We start from the raw sequence: 24,549 nt of genomic DNA on the forward strand, positions 1-24,549 counted from the left end.
AAAGTTCAAAATTAAGGGCTAAACTTATTATTTCTGCATCTTATTTTTGTTTTTTAATTATGCCGTACGATAAAAAAAAAGTTGGTAGAGAAATGTTGAAAAAGGGGTTTTAAAATAGGTTGCCAATAAGCATGACGAAAACCCGTGCAACCACAAGCCATCCACGGCCAAACCTACGCTCGATTGTCGACGCCACACACTTGGCGGTATCTCCGCTCGTCATTCGTCTCGCTTTTGTCCCTCTACACGTTACCCTTTACTAGCCGCCATCTCTTTATAATTTATTAATGCCACGTCGTTTTGCCATATTTGTTTTTGTTTTTTCCTTCTAGCTTTTAATAACATTGTAAAATGGGGAAATTCTTACTCAAATCCCACTTCAATAAAAATTTGATAGTCCAATCAATAACTTTTAATCTTATAATTTTGACACGATATAGAAATGTTAACTATTTAATCAATATGTCGATTAAGTCTTAGCTCAATTGGCATATATATTATTGTCAATGTAGGAGGATATGTATTCGAGTATGCTGAAGCGCATTATCCTCCTATTTATAAGTTGAGAAAGGGCTATGAATAGTTCTAAGTATTAGATAAAAGAACAAATATAAGGGTGAAAATTTTAATTTGTTCAGAAATTGATTTCGAGATTATATCAATGATTTACATCTACACAATTATTTTTTTCGAATATTAATCTCGTTATAGGTTTTTATCATATATGAGCTTTTTTTATACAATGTATAGAACTGACCATAGCATTTCTCTAACCCTTAAATAAGAGGATAATTTGTTTTAGCGCACTTGAACCCACGTTCTCCTGCATTGACAATAATATCGATACCAATCAAGCTAAGACTCAACCATCGCCTACATAACTATTTTATTTTATACATTTTTTTTTGTTTGGTTGTTACAATATGGGAGTAACATTTTATATGAAAGGAAATTGAATATTTATATATATATATATATATTTTATGATGGCATGAATGTTTAAATTGAACAATATTTGACAAAATTGAATAAGAATTTGGAGTAATACAAATAAAAAGCAGTGTTCCATGATATTTTATTAGAATATAATAGTCATATAGATAGTCTATCATATCATTATCTAGTTGTATTTGTTCATAAAAGTCTCTTTTTTTTTTTTTGAAGTTTCTTTATTTGACTGATAAATAAGATGGTAAAGAAAATAGGTTTATATGTCAAGAAAGCCCTTAAGAAAAGGCAAAAAGTTCAATTAAGTCATTGTATTAAATCCACACCCAATTGAATCTCTGTCATTAACTAAAACAACCAACTAAGTCCCGCCGTTAACCCATTTTGTCACTGACTACATTAACCATTAAAATAAATTAACAGACCAATCAGATAGTAACACGTAGCAGCTCTTGATTTAATCTAATGTTTTTCCCATAAAAAAGATTAAATTAAATCATGGGTTGCCATGTGTCACCATCTGATTGGTCCTTCAACTTATTTTAATGATCAATGTATGAAAACTATTAACGAAGAGGCTTAATTGATTATTTTAACTAACAACATGAACTTAATTGGGTGCAAATTTAATATAGGAGCTTAATTTATTTATTTATATTTTGTTAAGGGCTTTTTAGATATATAAGAAATATATATACACCAAAGAGAATGAAGTTCTGGATTATTATTATTATTATTATTATTATTATTATTATTATTATTATTATTATTATTATTATTATTATATGCCATCACTCCCAGTGATTTTCCCAATCAATTTAGTTTGTGCATTTTTACTTTTAGGAATTCAATTTTTTATTTTAAAGTTTTAAAATTTAGGTCCAATTATTTATATTGATATAATTATTTTATTAAATTTAGGTTCATTATAATATTATTTTTAGTTACATTGTAATTAAGTAAAAAAATATTTCAAAATGTTATACCAACTAATTTAACAAAATAAATTTAACAGTGCTAATATTTAGAGTTGAATTTTAAAAAAATGAAACGTAAAAAGACTAAATTTTGAAAAATAAAAGTATAGAAACTAAATTCTAAATCTGTGAAAAGTACAAGGACCTATAACACATTTTAACCTATATGTTGGTTGAACTAAAAATTGACTCTAGATTCTAAGAAAAAACTCAAAATAATCCCATTAATAACTCTCAAGTAATCCCCAAAAAAAGTACACACGTGCTGGATCACCCTCACGTGGCGAAAAATTCGGAAAATTTGCTATAAATTACTATAAAAAAATGGAAATGAAAAAGGCTACGGATAAAAGATAAAACAGCAAAGATAGGAACATTGAGCAAAGAGAGTGGGAAAGACTGGCAATTTTTCCTTGTTTTCGTAGCTAAAAACTAAATCCAAAAGCAAATCATCGGTGGACGCTTACCGGACCGGGAACATGCCACCAGAAGACAACCAGGTTCCACTATTGTCCGACGAGGAATCGGACAAAGATGTAGCGTACGAGTCAGGCGAAAAGGTTCACATCGTCGGAATCGACGAACCGGACGATGAAGGCTTGTTGGGTACCCCACCTTTTTCTTGGAAAAAGCTATGGCTTTTCACCGGACCCGGTTTTTTAATGTCGATAGCGTTTTTGGATCCTGGGAATTTGGAAGGGGATCTTCAAGCCGGAGCTATAGCCGGTTACTCTTTGCTGTGGTTGTTGATGTGGGCTACGGTAATTGGTTTGTTGGTTCAGTTGTTGTCGGCTAGACTTGGTGTAGCGACGGGGAGACACTTGGCTGAGCTTTGTAGGGAAGAGTATCCGACTTGGGCTAGGATGGTTTTGTGGGTAATGGCGGAGTTGGCTTTAATTGGAGCTGATATACAAGAAGTTATTGGAAGTGCTATTGCTATTAAGATTTTGAGTAATGGTGCTTTACCTTTATGGGCTGGTGTTATTATTACAGCTTGTGATTGGTCAGTATCTTTGTTATTTTTTATTAATAATTTTTCTGGGATTTTGTGTTCACTAAAATTTGTTTATTTATTTTATGATTTATGATCTCTGTTTATCTGAGCAAATGGTGAAAATTAGTTTTCTTTGCTTTGTTACAGTTTCATCTTCTTGTTCCTGGAAAACTATGGAGTAAGGAAGCTGGAAGCATTTTTTGCAGTGCTTATTGCAACTATGGCAGTCTCATTTGCTTGGATGTTTGGTGAAACAAAGCCCAGTGGCACTGAGCTTCTTCTTGGTAAGGCACTGAGCTCCATTGTTGGCTGTAGCAATTTCTTTCATGTTCTGTATTGGATTTGATTGATGATCAAATGGTTTTGGTGTATTTGCAGGTGTTTTGATTCCAAAACTCAGCTCCAGAACAATCAAACAAGCCGTGGGAGTTGTGGGTTGCATTATTATGCCTCACAATGTGTTCTTGCACTCTGCTCTCGTCCAATCACGAGAAATCGATCACACGAAGACAGGCCGAGTTCAAGAAGCTCTCAATTATTACTCGATAGAATCTGCTGCTGCGCTTTTAATTTCGTTTATAATCAATCTGTTTGTCACTACTGTCTTTGCCAAGGCATTTTATGGCACAGAAGTAGCCAGTACTATTGGTCTTGTGAATGCAGGGCAGTATCTTCAAGACAAATATGGAGGCGGGTTGTTCCCGATTTTATACATTTGGGCTATCGGGTTGTTAGCAGCCGGACAAAGTAGCACTATTACTGGCACTTATGCTGGGCAGTTTATCATGGGAGGGTTCTTGAACTTGAAGTTGAAAAAATGGCTAAGAGCATTGATCACTAGGAGTTTTGCTATTGTTCCTACTATGATAGTTGCTCTTGTTTTCGATACTTCTGAGGCAGCGCTAGATGTCTTAAACGAATGGCTTAATGTGCTTCAATCGATTCAAATCCCCTTTGCTCTTATCCCACTACTTTGTTTGGTTTCTAAGGAGCAAATCATGGGTACTTTCAAAATTGGCTCTGTGCTCAAGGTAAGCTGCTAATCTCCATGTTTCGTGCTTTGCTGATATATTAACATATCTTGCATATCGGAATTCTAATGTACACACTATAAGATGAGTTTGATTTGAATGCATTTGTCTCCACATGCTGCCTTAAGGGACTTTGCTTTTGTACTTGCATCGACTGTGGGATGAGCTTCGTGTTTGTCTTTCCGATCTAGAGGTCATAATTAGCTCATATTTAAGAATAGCTTATTGCTTGTTTATTGATAAAAATGTTAAGTCATTTCACTGATATTGGTATGGCAACATGATAGTAGTTAGAACTTCGAAAATTTGTTTTTGTGTGTGCACGCGTGTGTATCTGGTTTTTATATTTTAGTCATATGAACTAGGTGACTGTACCCCATTTTGCGGACTATTGATTTATGCTTAGGTTATACGGTCCATGCGTGATCTTCGATTTCATCGATTTTCCAATATTTTGGCTGGTTGATTTTCCCTATTCTTGAGCTTCCAATGAGCTCATGTCTAAAATTTGGGGTTGTACTCGGTCTCTTCTGCATTCCTAGAGATTTAGGGTAATGTAGAAAAGGAAATACAGTGAGATCATTGACATACCAACATTGAAGCTATTTCGATGAGTGGGTATTTTTACTTCTATAGTATATCGATTCTTATTATCGTTCATTTACTAGCGTCAACCTCTTTTAAAACCAAAAACGATCCCTAACATTCGGTTTCCGTCATATTATATCATGCCACCATTTTAAATGATGCACCAACATTTTCCTTAAACTTTCCTGTCTCCTTTGCAGACAATTGCATGGCTCGTGGCTGTACTGGTGATATTGATCAACGGGTACCTTTTATTTGACTTCTTCTCTAACGAAGTCACTGGCGTAATGTTCACAAGTATAGTGTTTGCATTTACTGGCGCATATATCGCATTTATTTTCTACCTTGTTTCTCGGGGTTTTACTTCATCCGCTTGGCGCCGCTTGTCACCCGCGAAATAGGCATGGAATCGAGTGATCAATCTTACTGTTCTCAAGCCATGAGATCAGCCTATTGAGTTAGGATCAATCAAACTTTGCTTACAAAGATGAATTTCTCCAGTTAAAAGCGTATGTTCCTTTTTGGAAATGCATACTCATATAGGGACTTTTATGTACAAAGTTCTGTTTAGTAAGCTGTGCATTTTTCTGGAGTATTGTCTTAAAAAAACATGCTTGTAGGTTCCATGTTATGGTGTTAAAGAATGTACTGATCATATCCTGTTCAATGCTACAACACTAAACATTCATTTGAAAACATTTGAAGGTACCAAAACTATGTAACTCTTATTCTTATTATAAATAATGCAGCTGTAATTTTGGTTCAAGCTAGCTATATATGTGAACCAGCTTTGAACAAATATGTAATTCAATTGTTTTGCTGTTTTGCCATTCTTTTAGAATTTTATCCTTGGGGTGTAATTGAGCGAAGTTAAGCTCAAGTTGTAAGGAGTTTCAAACTAAACTTGATTTTAAACATGATTATTTGTACTCGAGTTTCAATTAAAAATGAACTATACTAGTAGTCACTCAATTATTTGTACTTGAGCCTAGGATCGGACTTGGCAATTTGGAGGTCTCGTCTCAAATTTTCAATTTAATATTATAATTTTTATTATTATTCGGGACTATAATAATTTTTATAGGGATTGTGGCGTGGGTTTGATATTTGAGTTATTTTAGTATTTTACACGTATTATCGATAAAACTGGTTAAGTCATAACTCAGAGAAACTCGCTACAATTTTTCGGAAAAATAAGCAAATGATTTTAAAAGTAAATAAGTTAATGTCTTTATCGGCATTTAAGAATCATTTAAAGTTGAAGCCTTCAGCTGACAGAGTGGTCTTCGAGTGAACTACTGACCTCGGTTTTCAGGAGGGAGATGAAAGGCAGCTAAAGGAGGAGAGGCTGCAATGAAGACAGAGTTTGTTAGGATGTATGGTTATGAAGAGTTAGGGCAGAGGTTGAAGGAATTACGGCCGCCGGAGAAGGCATTGCAGGAGTTGAATGAAAGGTTGATAAGGTTAAGGGCAATCGAAGATAAGGAAACCGAGGTGTGGAGGAGTGGGGTTTACTCCATGGATATAAGGTAGTGCTTGCACACTTTGAAGACGTCTGAAGAACAACAGAAAAATAAATCAGGAAACTTTTCGACTTATCAGTTGACATAATGTATTTTGTGTTTGTTTCAATGACTATTAGGTCAAAGTGATAAAGCACCAAGTTTGATGGTGAATAATGTGAATGAATGTTAGACTGTAAGTCTGGGATTTGTTATGAAATGGGAGTAAAAAAGAGCACAAGTGGTAAAGCCCCTTTCTTGAATTAAAAGTTCCTAGTGCAGAGGACTCAAAAGATGATTCTTGGTGATTTTTAGTTATGAAGCAGACACTAATTCTGTAGATGGTTTCTGTTTTTTTTTTAAAGGCTAAAAACCTCACATCAAAACCTCTCTGGTTTCACTAACCAAAGTTATTCTATGGTTTTAAACCAGAAGCTGTGGCAACAGTTCCATTGCAACGAAAAACTTTGAGCACAGTGTTTCGAGTTTCTTTCATGTGTGTTTATAATAAACATGAAATATTGGTGAAGGGTGAAACGTAGAATGCGGGTGGAATGAGAATGATATCTTTCAAAGAAGAGAAAGAAAATTGGGGGAGTGATTTGGTAGTTGAGGTTATAGTGTTTGGTGGTGATCTTAGTAACTATGAGAGAAAGGAAAATGTGAGTAGAAAATAAGCATTCAATACCATCTATATATAATGTTTTTCTGCTATTAGCCCGTTTATTTGTAATATACAATAAAAAATTATGAAAAAAAAGTCTGTTTCTTAGTTATTCTTTTATATGTACTGAATTATTCATACCAGAGTTTAAATTATTTAAACTGTGAAATATGTATTGACCTATTTATAAAAATTTTGAAAAGATTTCCTTTTCCCAATTCTTCTTTTATATGTATTCACCAAAGTTTAAATAATTTAATCTCTGGTATGAACAGGTTTATACCCATAAAAGAAGAATGGGTGTTATTTGATGCGAAGCATATCTGTGTTTTGAGTTCTTTTACGATGTTTCTTCGGATAATATAAAACATGTGAGATGTGAAATTGGTGAATTAAGGAATGAGAATGAATCATATTTGAAAAGTGTTAATAGGGGTGTAAATGAATAGATAACGTTTGATGAACTGTTCGTAAACCATTCATATAACGTTCGTTTATGTTCGTTTATTAAGCTAAATAAACGAGTATGAATAAAATTTTCATGTTCGTTTAATAAGCGAACGAACACGAACAGAGGTGTGTTCGGTTCGTTTATGTTCACGAACAAGCTCATTTAAAACCTCGTTTATTGGCTCGTTTATTGACTCATTTGTTTATTAATGATATTTTCTTATAAAAATTCCATTAGTATATATTAATAAAATTATCTTAAAACTTGTTTATTGTTCCATTAGCATATATTAATAAAATTATCTTGGTTTGTATTTTTTTCATTTATAATATAATTATTAATATTTATATTTGACTTTTTTATATCTAAACAATATATGTGTGTATATGTATTTATTTGTTGTTTGTTTATTATTTATTAACATTGTTCATAAACATGAACATACATAATTTTAAATAAACGAACATGAATAAAAAATTGAAATTCTTAATGAGCACAAACTGAACACGAATAAGCTTAAAATAAACAAACGAACATGAATAGAGGTTTGTTCATTCAAGCTCGATTCATTTACAGCCCTAAGTGTTAACATAGCATGTTGCCTACTTGATATATTGTATGTTGATGAAGTATACGCGCTTACTTTGTTGACAAATTGTGTTGGTTGATAGGTAAACTATGTTCTCATATTAAATTAACACATAATTATTATGTGAGATAGGTTAATTATTGAATTTGTACAATCTTACTAAGTATTCTTAATACTTAAGCCTAGGTTGCTTTTATCTTGTAGATTTTGAACGCTCAGAACGTGTTTATCATATCAACAAAAAGTTCACATTATTGGCCCAAAGTTGCGATAGACTTTTGACTTTGTTTGATCAGATTTAAGTGGCATGTACATTGACGGTTGGTTATTTTGTAAACAAGTATGTTAAAATTTAAAGGTGGTTACCTTGGACTCTCTTGATGTATGTAAATAAAATGAACCCATGTTCTGTTATGTTCCGATTATAAGTTTCGTGGGACAGTCCACCATATAGGTGTTTGCGGGACATTCCATAAAATAGGTGTTTGTGGGACAGTCCACCGTTTAGCCTACTATAGGACAGTTTGCAAGATAGCCTGCCACGTAACTGTTCACGGATCGGTTCGCTATATGGGTACTCGCGAAGACTATTCGTATTTTTACTTTATCTGTCCGCCTTAAAGTATGAGTGGTGTCAACATGTGTAAAAAAATGGTTCTAGTAATGTTGGTAATGCCCTGTGACTTAGGTTCGGTGACTGGTCTGGGTGAGGGATGTTACACTTAATTATAAATCGTTTGAGCCGTAATCACGCATGTTCAATTGATCTATCTGCTAGCTCATTGAAACCAGAAATTAATTATATGTTAAATCAAATGAACATATATGGATAAAAATGATAAAGTTAAAGAAATGGAAAACATTAGGAAATGAATGTGGTTTTCTCACTAAGTATGAAAATGACTTGATAATTAATTTATGGTTTTTCGAATTAATGGGTAAACAAAAATAATCACTTTTGTTTGCCTCGGATTACATTTTAGTCACTTACGTTATTGTTTTGTTACGAAGTGGTCACTCTACTGTTAAGCTCCGTTACCTCCCTAACGATAGTCCTACGTGACAGTTCAAAAGGGTTTTAAGTGCCAACTTGGATGTCCTACATGGTAGTCCAAATTAAATTTATTTAATTAAAAACCTATTTTCATTGAATGTAGTTGTGAATTCATTTAATGTAGAAAAATTAAATAAATTTTATCATAGATTCTTTTATGGTAAAGTTGTGATGATTTTAACATAATCAAAATCGGGTTGAGAAAATTATTTAAGTGGAAAATTAATTTATGATGTTTATTTTGGAAAAAAAACATGTATTGGGTTGGATTGAATTATAAATTGTTGGGTTAAAAGGTCCAAGAAGCACTTATAATTGGACCCAATAAGAAAGAGACCTAAAAAGCCCTTCACATTGAATATAAGGAATGACAAACCCTAGTATGTTTAACTAGGGTTGTCGCCCTTCTCTCTTCTAGTTGAACTAGGAAGTTTTTCTATTAAATAGACTTCTACTAATTTAACAAGGCTTTCATTTCTTCTTCCTATAGATAGATAGCATTTGTAAAGCTAAAGATACAATTAGTTATACATAACTTTGAGATATTGCTATTTTACTCGAAAATAGTGAGAATTTATTTCAAAGTATAAATTCTATTTTTCGGGAATAACAATTCCACCAATTTCTATTCGAGAGAAAATTTTACTTTCCCAATGAAAGTAAAGTAAATAATTTATGGTTCTGTGTTTGATTCAAATTCGTTTGAGCCCACACTCGAAACAGTTCATGGTGCGAGGATAACAAAGAAGGTCATTCGATTGAAAGTTAAGAATGAGAAGGATCTGTCTTCTTATGCCTTTAGCCCGATCTGATACGTCGGATCCAAATCTTGGGTATTACTACATTAAAGCAAATGTGAACTTAATCTGTTTACACAAATTTCATTCGATTATAGCTTACTTAATTACGAAACCCTTAATTTAATATACATAAACATAATACGTAAGAAAAAATACATTACAGAAAGGCTAAGTAACAAATTTATTTGAATTGAAGTCCTAATCTAACACAATTTTGCCCAATTAAGGATCTCTATGTATCAACCGGACTTGATCTCACCCCTAAAGCCGCTATATATGCATACTAACCCATCTTGCCACTCCTTTGACGTAGCCCTGGCATCGTCCCTCCAGGCGAAGACTTTTAAGGACCCACCTAAAATATAACATACAAAGGTAAGTTCGAAAGAACTTAGTGAGTCAACCCTCATTTACCTGAATCATACTTATACATTGCTTCCAATATTTCAATGAGCATCTCATCAATGTTTATTCTTCGTTTGCCTCAAACGGTTATTTCCTCAATTTCCATTCTTTAACTCGTTTTCATTTCCATACCTCATCCTAAAGTCCTTTTCCCTTTCTTTAGCACCTTCGAAACCTTACCTACATTCCTCAATCTCTAAAACATAACTCCATCGAGTTTCAAAAAGAGCCCTATACACAGGTCATTGATACTTCCTCTCGGCGCACGATACTTGCATTTATCTTCAGGATACATTTTCAATTCTTCACTGTGTTTCCTTGATTCCCTATCTTGGTAAAAATATTACTTATATCAAATACTTCACCACTGTATTCGCAGAAACGACACATACTTACTGATCTCACTGTTTTCATGTAAATATATTATAAAATACGTTGGTTGCGCAACACAAAGTTTGCCTTAAGAGCGTCTTTCATGGTTCACTATTGAGAGCTTTTCTAGATTATGCCACAAAAGTAGCTCATCCTGTATGCGCCATAATGTTTTCCTTGTAAGATTCGCTATAGAGGCTGTTTCTTCATAATCTGTTCACCACTATATTCACAGACACGACACATACTTACTGATCCCACTGTTTTCATGTAAAGATATTATAAAATATGCTGGTTGCGCAACACAAAGTTTGCCTTAAGAGCGTCTTTCATGGTTCACCATCATTGGGAGCCTTTCTAGATTACGCCACAAGAGTAGCTCATCCTGTATGCGCCATAATGTTTTCCTTGTAAGATTCGCCATAGAGGCTATTTCTTCACAATCTGCCGCAAAGGCGTTTCCTTCCCACGCTGTCATTAGGACCTTAATTCCAGAGATTTCCCTTTACACAATTTCTTCAGAGTTCGCCATTCATATCATTCTTTTAGGATTTTTTATTTTCACCATTTCTCTTTTTCAGGGTTTGCTACAAAACCATTTTTTTCAAAAGATTTCCACAAAGGTCTTTCTTTAGAATATGCCACGAAGGCGTTTCTTTTCATAAATCATTACAAAGGCTTCCTTTTCATAGATATCCACAAAGGCTTCCCTTCTTTAGATTGCCACAAAGGCTTTTATCTTTAGCATTCTCATGATAGTGATTTGCCTAGACTCACCTTTCGTGAGGATTGCCCCTCATCGTTTTGGGTTGCGCAGAAAACCCATTAGGTAATAACCTTCTTTTAGTCATTTCTATATTATGTCATAACCCACCAGTTATGGTATTATATAATATGGTCTTTCCATATGATGCCATAGCCCACTAGCTATGGTCTTACACAATATGGTGCCATGGTCATGGACTTTTCCTTTTAAAACATTATGTTTATAGTCCCGATGGACCCCTTTAGACGACTCCACGGAGACAAACACAGACTTATCATAGATTGACTTACTCTTAGCAGACATGATGTCTAACATGCTTTCAAGATACGCATATACATTTCAATCATTCACAGACGAGCATTCTTCATCCTTAAGATTCACATCACATGATCAGGTTATTAGATCTTATACAAACTAACGTACAAGGTTCTTCAAACATTTATTTCACAACAGAATCGTCATGTCATACTTCTTTAGTTTCAGTCACCTTGCACAGAAGTTTCTAGAATGCACAACACACATGCAAGAGTCAACTTAGGGACTCACCTGACTTTCACATTCTGTAGCTCCAAACTCTAGATCTAGGCCTCCATCGAACAATCAACAACAATTACTGCTACAAGACATAGAAACTCATCAAGATATATTCATATACCCTATTTTTTGTTATCTCTAACATTAGAAATCCCAAAAAGCCTTATATCACCCACCTTACCCGATTAAACATATTTGCTCTTTCGCAACATAATTTGTAAGGGTATACATCTTACCTTGTCATGGAGCATTCACAAGTAGAGATCCAGATCTACAACTTAGCTTCAGTGAAAAAGGGGAAATACTCTAGGTTTCTTTTGATCTAAACTAGAAAATACTTCCTGAAGAAGGAAGAAAAACTTTCCCTTTCTTAACCTAACTGTCTATATATACATCCTTTGTCCCTATGAACATTGGACACGTGTCATAATCTTCTTTAGTCTGCTGGATAAGTGGTTTACAACTGTGAGGAAACGTGTACGAACGTCTAACATTATATATATAAGAAATTCCATCTTTTGTTCCTAACCATCAAGTTAGAATGTAACCAGTACTATAACTAATCGAATTCGGCGTACAATACTTTTCGACAATAACCTAATTACCTAAAATCCCTTGATACATTACCAAACTCCTATTCTTAACATTTCATCATTCCCAAAGACAATACAATTACAATATTCCAATGTCTGCTATGTGTCCACTCTTACCCGCCAATAGCACTCAGTTGGGCAGATAGTACTACACCTTTCAGTGTACTTGTCAGTTTACTTACCAACATTAGAACCTGTCAGATCTAGAACCCACCAGGTCTGGGTGTTACACGTCTAGCTCAAAACGCAGGTGCGATTTTGAGAAAAGTTTATTGTTGTAAATATCACAAACTAGCTTGGTTTTTAAAATTTTTTTGTGCAACCATTTTCGAACTTGATTTTTTCCAACATAATGCTCTGTTGATTCCTTTTGTCGATTGTATATGTATCTTGGATATTCGACAACAACAATGCATTGTGTCGGTGAGTCTAGACATGATGAGTGGAACCAAGGTATTGTCAATAATCTAGTTAGCCAAAGATGTCTTGTATGGTGGGAATATTGATTTGGTAAATTAGAGTGCTAAAGAGATCCCATTGGAAATGCTAAAGGTACATTAAATCAACATAAAGCCTGTTGCGTTATCAGTAGGGCTACCGTCTTCGAGAGAGGTGGGTTGTGCATTTAACTTTGTGAGTAAATAAGTGGTGCAAATTGAGTGAATGCTACAAGTGAGGTACACCACAAACACTTTTCTAGTGTTTTACATTATGACTTACCATTGACTTGGCAATGACATAAAGGCTCTTTTAGAGTTCTAAAATGGGTAAGCCGAGGAGCTTACAAACCGAAGTTGGTGACAATACTCAAGATTAACCTAATGTTCAATGTGGGCATGCCAAAGCCTATTTGTGAGGATCATGGGATTCCATTGAGGTAAGCCGCAATAGGGACAAGTAAGATTCGTGGATTTTTACGATCGAGATGTACAAGAAGGAAATATAGTTTGAATGAGACGACGACGGAGACATAAACCAAGATAAGTGTTCCGAGGGAGGGAATTCTTCGATAGAGAAACCAGTTAAGAATCGATCAAGGTGTTGTGTTAGTTTCGAGACGAGTTAGACCAATGACATTCTAAGGACGCGATGAGCATGTTATGAGAATGGGTGGGGTAAAATGTCACAGGTAACATATTAAAGCCCGTGACCAAAGCATACAAAACAACTCTTGGAGGTCAATTGGTTGAACAAGGTTCATTTAACCCACTTAAACTAGTCCAATTCTTGGAACAAATGGAAAAACCCTTCTACTTAGATAAGATTGTATAAAATTTAAATCCTTAAGACTCTTATATTGTAGATAGGAATTGGTATTAGTCGTCGATGTAATTTAAAATGTACCATTGCATATGGTGGAACTTAATTATAAGTAGAGATTTTCCCCCTTATTCCTAATCATCCCATTATTGAGTAATCAAATACTTTTGAGAGCATTTACTCAAAAACCTTGTGCATTGCTTTCTTGTGGCTTTTTTTGTTCGTTTGTTGTTTCTTCGCTTTTTTGTTTGCTTTCGTTAAGTTTTAGTGTCTTAGAGAATTTCTTTTATGAATTCTCATTTTTTGAGAGTAAAGCTAACTTAGACGAATTTAAAGTTAAATTCTCACATAAACTCGTGTGATTTACTAGACTAAAGTTCTAGCATGTAACACAAGAACTTAAATAAATAAATAAATAATAAAGTGAAAAGGAACAAAGAAAATGAAAAATACGCTTAGGAGTTTAGGAAAAGTTAGAGTCCAATATTTACATAATAAATGGACCCGGATCCAGAATGGGATCAGAATTGAACTTCACTTTTTTAAACCAAATAAATAAACGACATCGTTATTATGACCTATACACACATTTTCTTTTGGTTAAAATATGCTATGAGTCCCTGTGCTGTAGGAATTATTCTCTATACTTTTATTTGTAGTAATTTAGTATTATTTTTCAAATTTCAAAATTAAGATTAAATTTTTAGCAATGTTAAATTTATTTTTTTAGATTTAAATTCATTACAACATTTTTGAAAAGTATAGAAATTAAATTCTTAAAAATAAAAGTATAAAAACTAAATTTTAATTTATGAAAAGTATTAAGGACTTATTGAACATTTTAACATTTTCTTTTTGGCTACTTTATCAGTTTGGAGCGAAGTTACAAACTTTATTTTTGGTACGAACCACACTGACTCTTCCCGTCTTCTCTTTTCCGCTCTCGAGCTTCCTTCAAATTCAAATCCTTTCTCCTCAGCCCCGAGCCACTGTACTCGCTGTCATGGAACGGGCGCTTGTTAACCTCACCGCCGCCACCGTCGCTTTCTCCCTCCTCTTTCTTCTCTCCCAATCGAATCCTCCCACTTCACCACCACCACCTCTCCTCCTCCCTCCTCCTCACCGCGGCGCCCGTCCTTCCATGATCCTCACCCTATTTCCTTCTCCCAAGAATCCCTCTAGATCATTTCAGAACACTCGTCGCCACCTCTTGAAATCCGACTCTAAGTCTTCCAATCCAAACGCTCGCATGCAACTCTACGATGATCTCCTCCTCAACGGGTACTAGTATTATTATATAATGTTATGATTATCATCAATACTAGCATTTCATTTTAAATCGTTTTGTTTCCTCTTTTCTTTTTAACCGAGATTTTCGAGGACTGAAATTCCGAAAGGTATTACACTACTCGGCTATTGATCGGGACACCTCCGCAGAGATTTGCGCTTATAGTGGATACTGGAAGTACTGTTACTTACGTTCCTTGTGCTACGTGCGAACAATGTGGTAGACACCAGGTGATCTCTTGTGATGTGATGTGATCATTTCATTCGCTTTGCCTCTTCTTCCCATTCGAATTACATTAATGGATGTTGCTTCTCTTTTTTCAACATTTTATGTGCTTTTTAGCATATTCGAAGCATACTAGATTAGATCTTACTAGAATGCTCCTCTTTGGTTTCTTAAGCATTACTCTACTCTTTGAAATAGTTTAGGCTTTACCCGGTGGTTGCTTCTGCTTTCAGTAGCAAAATTGAAAGTTTTGTTAAGATGTAAAAAGCAAACGATGCATTTAAAAGAATTTAAATGTAAAAAGTTACTTCACTGATATGATGGAACATTGCATGGATTTATTTTCAGTTATATAATAATTACCTTTTGAATTTGCTTTACATGTTAGTTAGCTGTTTGCTTTTTAGTTAAATATTATACTATTTGTTTTATAGCAATTTTGTTTTAGGATACAAGAAGCAAGTAGCTATGCAGCCTTTTTCAGGATACTCATAGCAGTTTTCAGTGGAATGGTTTTTCATTATGTTGATTCTGTAAAAACTTATAGGTGATTAAGCTAATAGGTTCGCGGATTTCTTTTAATCAGGATCCAAAGTTCCAGCCCGAGTCGTCCAGTACTTACCAATCTGTAAAGTGCAATTCGGATTGCAATTGTGACAAGAGCAGGGTGCAATGCATATACGAGAGACAGTATGCTGAAATGAGTAGCAGTAGAGGTGTCCTTGGGGAGGATATCTTGTCATTTGGGAATCAAAGTGAACTTGTGCCACAGCGTGCTGTTTTTGGTTGTGAAAATGAGGAAACCGGTGACCTTTACAGTCAACGTGCTGATGGCATTATGGGATTGGGCCGTGGCGATCTCAGTGTAGTTGATCAACTTGTTGAAAAGGTGTGATTAGTGATTCGTTCTCATTATGTTATGGTGGGATGGATATTGGCGGGGGTGCCATGGTTCTTGGTGGTATGTCTGCCCCGTCGGACATGGTCTTTATTCATTCAGATTCTGTACGTAGGTATGTTCTTGTAAACAATTTATCTTAGAGATAGAATACGTCATCAACTTCCTAACATATACATTCGATATGTCTGACACATTTACTCTAGTTTCGGGATGGCAACAGTCCATATTACAACATTGATTTGAAAGAGATACATGTTGCTGGGAAGCAGCTACCTCTGGACCCTAGCATCTTTGATGAAAAACACGGAACTGTTTTGGATAGTGGTACAACATATGCATATCTACCGGAAGCTGCATTTGTGGCATTCAAGAATGCTGTAAGATTCAACTCCCATAAATAATTATAGTTGTTAAAGTTGTAGCTCGGCCTATGTGTGTTCTTACTGGACCCTCTTTATCTCCTTGCATTAATTTATGGGGAATCTTTGGAGTTTTATTCTAACAATTCTACATATTCAACTGAAATGCATGGTTTTAAAGGCGTGAAAATGCTTACCGGTTGACCTTTTAACAGTCAAACCTTAAAACTTGGCATTTTATTGTGTTGGTTCTTCTTGCCTTGTATCTCATATGTGCATCCTTTTTTTCTTCAGATTATAAAGGAACTCGATAGCTTAAAGCAGATCCGTGGCCCTGATCCAAATTACATTGATATATGCTTTTCCAGTGGTAGCAGGTATTATATGTACTAAATTCCACAACACAAAAATTGAGCAGTTTTTAGGTAACTTATTGTGAAAATTGATTGGTTATCTTTGCAATGCTATTAACTTTTAACTGTTAGAACCTGTCTTCTGCTTTCAGTAATGTCAATGTGTCAGAGCTCTCAAAAATATTTCCAACGGTTGAATTGGTATTTGGCGATCGGAAAAGTTATTGCTATCGCCTGAGAATTATTTATTTCGGGTAAGCTTTTCACTCTGTGATTGCTTTTCTGTTGATTGAACAACTTTATTTCTAAACAGCTCCTTCTTAAGGTTGTACTTGAAGTTAGTTTAGGAATTTTGTTCTGTCCTCAATGTTCACTATGTGAGTAGCAATTTTCTACATGTTATATTGATAAAGCATTCAAAGGTTCGTGGCTCATATTGCCTTGGGATCTTCCAAAATGAAAAGGACCCGACTACCCTTCTGGGAGGTATGTTAAGCTTAAGTTTCAGATAACTTGTGTTTTGATGTCATTCCTTTTAAGCTTTAACTTGACTCATTGGCAAACATTGGCAGATATCTCCGATTTCAATTCAAAAGTTTCAGTGTGATGCTATGAAAATTGTGGGATTGATTTTGTTATTTTCTTGTTTGTAATTGGTTCTCTAATAGGAATCATTGTTCGTAATACTCTTGTTACATACGACCGTGAGCATTCAAAGATTGGTTTTTGGAAGACTAATTGTTCTGAGCTATGGGAAAGGCTTCACAGAACCGGTGGACAATCCCCATCTTCTTCTTCTAGTGGGAAGGATAATTCAACTGTAGAATCGCCAACTACATCAGCTGCTGGTGGATCATCACGCTATGCTCTTCCAGGTACAGTAACCATGGTTATCAGAGGACCTTATTTGGTCTCAGTGTATTTGAACTCATTATAGGATTACGACTCCATTCCTCTGTTTATTTTACTGAAAAAATAACACGAATGATCAATGCTTTTATTAATTGTGCTTTCTAATCGACATTCTGGTGTAAAATCAGGATTTATCATGTATTTCTGATGACATTTCCTTATTATTGAACAGGGGAAATTCAAATTGGTGAAATTAGATTGGATATGTCACTGAGCATCAACAATTCATATCTAAAGCCTCGCATCAACGAACTTACTGACTTCATTGCTGTAGAGCTAGAAATTAATGCTTCACAGGTTAAAACTAATGCCGACTCAAAATTCAGAAGCATTTGATGGCAGTCATTGGTGAACTATTAATGCAGAATTACATGTTAATTACTGAAAGAATTTTTAAGTTTTCTTCCTTCATGGACTTAAGGAAATGTTTTGGATGATTTCAGGTTCGTTTATTGAATTTTACATCAGAAGGAAACAGTTCTCTCGTCAGATGGGCCATAGTCCCTTCAGAATCATCAACCTACATTTCTAAGGTTACTGCAATCGTAAGTGTTTGTTTAGATAACTGCAATTCCTTCTAACATACAAAAGTATAGTTGTTTTCCTGACGAGTTTCTGCTTACAGAGTATAATTTCCCAACAGTAAGTTTACGTTTTCTAGAGGCCTGGTTCTTACTTTGTCTCGTGGTATAAGATAAGCATAAATATCATTGAAAAAATGAAGAGTCTTTTGTAACAAAATGTTACTCATAAAAATGGCCTATTCTAACATTGTTGAACTGAGAATGCCGTTCTCTAAGAACACTTTGTTACAGTATATGCATGCAAGATACATAAATAAAGACTAAATACGAACGTCTAATCCGCTTCATGATCCAATCTCTCTTTTGAGTTACTACAGTCATAGCCACGGCCTGCGGCTACCTCAAATGTCGTATTTGTTGAGAATTTCATTTTACTGTGCTGTCTTTGGTGAACTTTTATTAAAAAACTTAGCATTTCATGACATGTTATAAGCTCTAACGTGATTTTTTCGTCTGAAAGATACAGACCATGGCGGCAGAAACATTATTCAACGGTTATATTATCTATTATCATCGTAATAATTGTCGGATTATCAGCTTCTGCAGCATGGGTTATCTGGAGACACAGACAACGAAATATCAATTCATATAAACCTGTTCATGTAGCTGTTCCAGAGCAAGAACTCCAGCCACTAGAGTCTTGAAAACCCATTTTTGCTTGGTTTTTATTCTGAAATAAGATTTTTTTTTCCAGACAGGTTTAAGCTCTGGGTTCTGCAGCAACACAATCCATTGGTCTGAAGTTTTGTTCGATTAAAGGGAAGTTCTGCATTGAATCGCATGTTAATAATATTCTAACATGCAAAGTGAACAAAAAAAAAACTCCCCATTCAGTAATTATCGTCTTGGTTATAGTTAAAAATGAAATTTGGGTACTTTTAAGTTAAAAGTTTTAGCCAATTTTGCTTTAAATTCATATATATTTTTCTGAATATTGTTTATTATTTATAAACTTATAGTTGTTAAATGCATTGTTATAAGCGGTTTAGTGTTATATTATGTTCAAATGAAATTTGTCTTTGAATATTTTTATTGAATTTTTTAGTGGATAAATGAAAATGTATAGACATTTACTTCTGTAGAACAAATTCCAAGATGACGAGAAATTTCCGCTCTCCTACTAAGCAACATCCTCAGCAAACAATAAAATAACAAATTTATTTAACTAAACCCCCAAATATTTAATCCTAAAAAAAAAAAAAAAAAGGGACCCAGCATCAGAGTAGTCAAATAAAAAACTAAGAAAAAAAGAAGGAACACTCGAAGAAAAAGACTGAAGTCCCAGCATCAGAATAGTCAACACTGGTTATTATTTATTTATTTGTTTTTCTTCTTATTTAGAGTAAGAGACCAAAAAGGAAAACATCCAAAATCCCAGAATTCAAAGCTGCATTCAGGTACCCTTTCTTCTTTTTCTTTATGTTTACTTTTTCATTTTTGCTTTACTGTGGAATATTTGTTTACTACTGAGTTCATTTCACTTTTAATTTTGATATATGCATTTAGGTTCATGTCTGATTTTTATTCCTTTCTCCTTTGTTGTGTATACCACTATACACCTGACACACAAATATCTGAAATTCTGAAACAAAATCAAGAATGGAAAAACTAAATTACTCCATATATCTATATACTTTCTATTGAGTTGGTGTCACAAGTCAATTGGACACCAATTATGTCCAATTCAATTGGTAAGTAACGAAAATATTCTTACTTTATGGATTATTTTGAAGGTGTTTTATCAATTTTATAGTAAAATAGAAAAACATACACAATAGCATTTTGAACCTAGGTTTTATAAGTTTTCAACATTTGTATTTTACCATGCAACCAAAGCCTTATTTGTTATTTATACTAAGTTTTTATAAATATATTTGTTACATAATTATGTTTTTCACCCACACCGTGAATGTGACAGTGTATTACTTTTTGCTTGAATTAAGAGTGTATTATTACTTTAAAGTTACTGACAAGCTAGGCATGGTCAAACCGTAATGGTTCCAAAAAGTTTTTAAACCCCGTATACTTCATTATGTGTTTGCCTAAATCTTGTCATGTCAATTCAATAACATTAGTTTATTTGTTTTGGCATCTCAGGTGGGACTAAATGTCTAAAACCTGATGAATTTATTATAATCTTGTCCTCTTTCTTACTTTTGGTCTCTCTTGACTCTTTTTTTATGAAACAGATTATATGGAGATGTCTTTGTTAGAAACACTTCTTAGAGACATTTCCTCTTTCCTAAATTTTTCATCTTCGGAGAACATTAACTCAGAGCCAGTTCGGAAATACTACCAGGGAGCAGAAGAGATACTAAAGGTGTTGAAGCCCATAATTCTTAATGCAATCTTTGATTCAGAAATTACCTCTGATGAAGTGCTTAGCAAGGCATTTGAAGAATTAGGTGTCTCTGTAGAAGAATTGCTACAGCAATTTGAAAGATGGCAACCCCTTTCGAGTAAAGCTTACTTTGTATGTTACAAGTTATATTTTCAGTTCACTACTTCGAAATTTTCTTGTAGTTGCAGCTGGGAGAAGTACCTAAACTTACCTTTTTTCCATTGACATACTCCTTGATATGATGAAGATTTGATCAGTTACTCTTGGCAGCAATAAGATTTCCTTTCATGATGCTTATTGTAGATTAATGCTGTCATACGCTTAATTTTTGTGCAATAGCTAATCAGACATATGTTCTGCCCATTTGGTCAAACATAGAACTTTATCATGTGTCTCGTAAGAGTAGTTACTGGAACCTGTAGTTTTCAGAATAAGTTTAGCCCCTAAGTCCTGATTCTTGAATGTTTGAGGAAAGGGGAAGAATTGCCTCGGATGACCACCTTCTCTTCCATTTTATGTCTAGGTTCTGCAAGTTGAGTCATTGATATCCGAGATTCGAAATTCTTGCTTGGACATATTCCGGGTCTTAAAGTCTTCCCATCAGCATCTTCCTTATGAATTGAGTTCAGCATCTCTTGAGGTAATTTACAAACCCAAGTTATTGAAGTTAAAGCTTGTATTTTGTTTTTGTTTTTATAAGTAGAGGGTAATTATCATATTCTCTCAATGATTACCAAAGGTTTTTACCAAGATGAGAGGTCATCTATTGGATGGTGAATGGCATCTAATCCGTAAAGTTTTAGGATGTGAGAAAATAAATAGATATCCTTTTTATTTGATTTCTGGGTTTAAAGAATCATGCCAGAGGTCTAACAATTGGTATGATTGATTACAGCTCCACTTGCAGAAAATTAAGCATGTAGGATATGAACAAACGTCATCTGTCATTAAGGAAGCAAAAAGGGATCAAGTGGGTGATTTTGGACCAAGCTCAGAAATACTATTGAGAATTGCTGAGAGCTTGAGCTTGAATTCAAACATGGAGATTCTGATAGAGGCTGTTGCCCTTGAAAAGTTGAAGGAGAACACTGCACAAGCTAAAAAAGTTGCAGAAGTTGAGTGTATTGATCAACTTATTGCTCTTATAACTCACATGCATCATTGCCTTTTCTTAATAAAACAATCTCAGACCTGTAGCTCAGTTCCCATACCTCTTGATTTCATCTGCCCCCTTTCCCTAGAGCTAATGACTGATCCGGTGATCGTGGCATCAGGACAAAACTATGAGCGGGCTTTTTTGATCTTGGGCTCACCGTGTGCCCCAAGACACGGCAGACTTTGGTTCATACCTTTCTTATACCTAATTACACAACGAAGGCACTGATTGCAAACTGGTGCGAGTCAAACAATGTGAAGTTGCCTGATCTCGTGGAGTCCACTTTAAATCAGGTCTATCCGCCTTGTGCAACTAAGGTTAAGAAGTTGGTTGAGGACTTGAAGAGTACATCAAACAATGTGAAGTTGCCTGATCTTGTGGAGTCCACTTTAAATCAGGTCTATCCGCCTCGTGCAACTAAGGTTAAGAAGTTGGTTGAGGACTTGAAGAGTACATCAACTTATACTCAAAGGGTGGCCACAGCTCAACTCCGGTTACTTGCCAAGCAGAATAGGGATAATCAGATTATAATAGCAAACTGTGGGGCGATTAGCTTGTTAGTTGATTTACTTCATTCACCAGATACAAAGACTCAGGAAAATGCTGTTACAGCACTTCTCAACCTATCAAATATTGATAACAACAAAGAAGCAATTGTTGATGCAAATGCAATTGAGCCTTTGATTCATGTGCTTCAGACAGGAAGTCCAGTAGCTAAAGAAAACTCGGCTGCCACTCTCTTCAGCCTTTCAATCTTTGAAATTAACAAAGCTAGGATTGGAAGGTCTGGGGCAATCAGGCCTCTTGTTGATTTGCTGGGGAATGGTACTCCTAGGGGAAAGAAAGATGCAGCAGCAGCCTTGTTTAATCTGTCACTATTTCATGAAAATAAGGCCCAAATTGTGCAAGCTGATGCTGTCAGATACCTTGTCAAGTTACTGGACCCAGCAGCTGGAATGGTTGATAAGGCAGTAGCTGTTTTGGCAAGTCTTGCTACAACTTTTGAAGGGAGGACTGCAATTGGGCAGGAGGGTGGAATTCCCTTACTGGTTGAGGTTGTTGAATTGGGTTCAGCAAGAGGAAAGGCAAATGCTACTGCTGCTCTTTTACAGCTCTGCACAAACAGTAGTAGGTTTTGCATTATGGTGCTGCAAGAAGGAGCTGTTCCACCACTAGTGGCATTGTCCCAGTCCGGCACCCAGAGAGCCAAAGAGAAGGTATATACCGCTTCTGCCGGGTTTCCTCTCTTTTCTTAATCACCTCCTTTCTTTAACTCCGGAAATTTATATATATCTCTCATAAAGCTTCTGGTCCTTACAGGCACAGGCACTTCTGAGCTACTTCCGAAGGCACTATCGAATATTCTGATTGATTTGAATGTAAGCTATTGCTTAGTTTCTTTGCAGGCAAACAAGTTCTGAAAATTTATGATCTATTTATTTCTCTTTATTTTGTTATCAATTATTTGGAAATTTATCAAAACTTTGTAACAAATATTATTACGAGTGTTTTTGGCATTTGCATATTTTTATATATAATTTAGAAAATACATATATAGGATAAGGTCAACACCATAATCTTTTAACATATTTAATTTTAACCTTTCAATCAAAGCATTATTTGAGTTTGATATTTATAGTTTGAGTAAATTACATTCAATGTTACTAAATTATTAATAAATTTATGTTTTGATTACTCAACTTCAAAAAGTTACAAAATGGTCACCAAATTATTCGAAAGTTTTTTTTTAAGTTATTGGATTGTTAAAGTCATTGTTATATGTCTTTTCTTGTTCGCACTGCTTATACTAATCAAAAGCCCTCATTTCCCTTCTATTCTATAATTTAGTTTTTCTCCATCAATCAAATTTGAACATCGTGAATCTGGAAACTAAAATTTAAATAACTTTCTTTTCCAATCTTTGATGTTAACTGTCGGATTAACGTGGATCTAAGGTATGTTTTTTTACTCGTTAATGGGTACTAATTGTCGAATCATCACTTGGAGCTTACTAGACAGACTTTAAAAAAAAATTAACTACCCAGGGATTTAAATATAAACTTTTGAATAGTTCATTGATCTAAATGAAAACTTTCAAAATAATTTAGTAATCAATTTGTAACTTTTTGAAAGTGAATGACTAAAGTGTAAACTTATTAATAGTTTAGTGATTTTGAGTATAGTTTAACCTTATTTTTATATAATATATTTGTTAATAATTATCCAATGGATAGTCACGTTACTCACATCTTTTAACAATAAACATAAGTATTGTGAATACATGCCTACTTGAATAATAATTACTCTTCATTAATAATTAATTGAGATCACTATTAGTACCAAGAGACATAACTCATCACTATAAATAGTAACAATTCTTGGTTAATAACCAAATGACATAACTTTTGAGTCACTTGTAACTTTTTCATTTGCAAATTTTAGAACATTATAAATATTTTGAAAATGTTACAACAAAGTTTGCCTAACTCCCAATTCAATAACTTTGGTTTCAGGGGCTTAGTTTGGAGGGCTGGCAGAGGCATCGGCCTCCCTTAAAATGAATTTTTTTTCATTTAAGCCTTTTAAAATTTTTAAAATTTTAAATTAGTAAAAATAAAATTACACTTTGACCACCTAAAAATGATAAAAGTTTGATTTAATCTTTTAAAAAATATAAAAATATAGGCTATTAAAATGATAAAATTACTTTTTTACCATTTTAAAATTTACAATTTAATTTCGGACTAGCCCTGTTTGGTTTATTTGCTTTTATATCTCAAGGTAGGACTAAAACTTGATGAATTGATTATAATCATTTGGAGGAATAAAATATATATTCATATATGTTATTGTTTCCATGCTGTGCATGGCAGTTACCTATAAGTATTTCAGTTTTTCACCC

At 34.3% G+C, this 24,549-nt stretch overlaps 1 protein-coding gene and 2 pseudogenes across 1 annotated transcript; all 3 read left to right on the top strand.

The window, feature by feature from the left end:
* The first annotated feature begins 2,250 nt into the window (after nucleotides 1–2,250).
* On the top strand, nucleotides 2,251–5,368 carry LOC105787656 (metal transporter Nramp3). The gene is made up of 4 exons (XM_012614136.2): nucleotides 2,251–2,928; nucleotides 3,067–3,203; nucleotides 3,298–3,950; nucleotides 4,739–5,368. Exons 1-4 carry the CDS (start codon nucleotides 2,405–2,407, stop codon nucleotides 4,937–4,939), a joined length of 1,515 nt encoding a protein of 504 aa, XP_012469590.2. The 5' UTR covers nucleotides 2,251–2,404; the 3' UTR covers nucleotides 4,940–5,368.
* A 9,073-nt stretch (nucleotides 5,369–14,441) lies between these two features.
* LOC105789453 (aspartic proteinase 36-like) lies at nucleotides 14,442–19,063 on the top strand (annotated as a pseudogene).
* Nucleotides 19,064–19,182: 119 nt separating this feature from the next.
* On the top strand, nucleotides 19,183–23,172 carry LOC105787655 (U-box domain-containing protein 4-like; annotated as a pseudogene).
* Nucleotides 23,173–24,549: the final 1,377 nt, after the last annotated feature.

This window comes from Gossypium raimondii, chromosome 2, assembly GCF_025698545.1.
Source record: "Gossypium raimondii isolate GPD5lz chromosome 2, ASM2569854v1, whole genome shotgun sequence".
NCBI lineage: Eukaryota > Viridiplantae > Streptophyta > Magnoliopsida > Malvales > Malvaceae > Gossypium > Gossypium raimondii.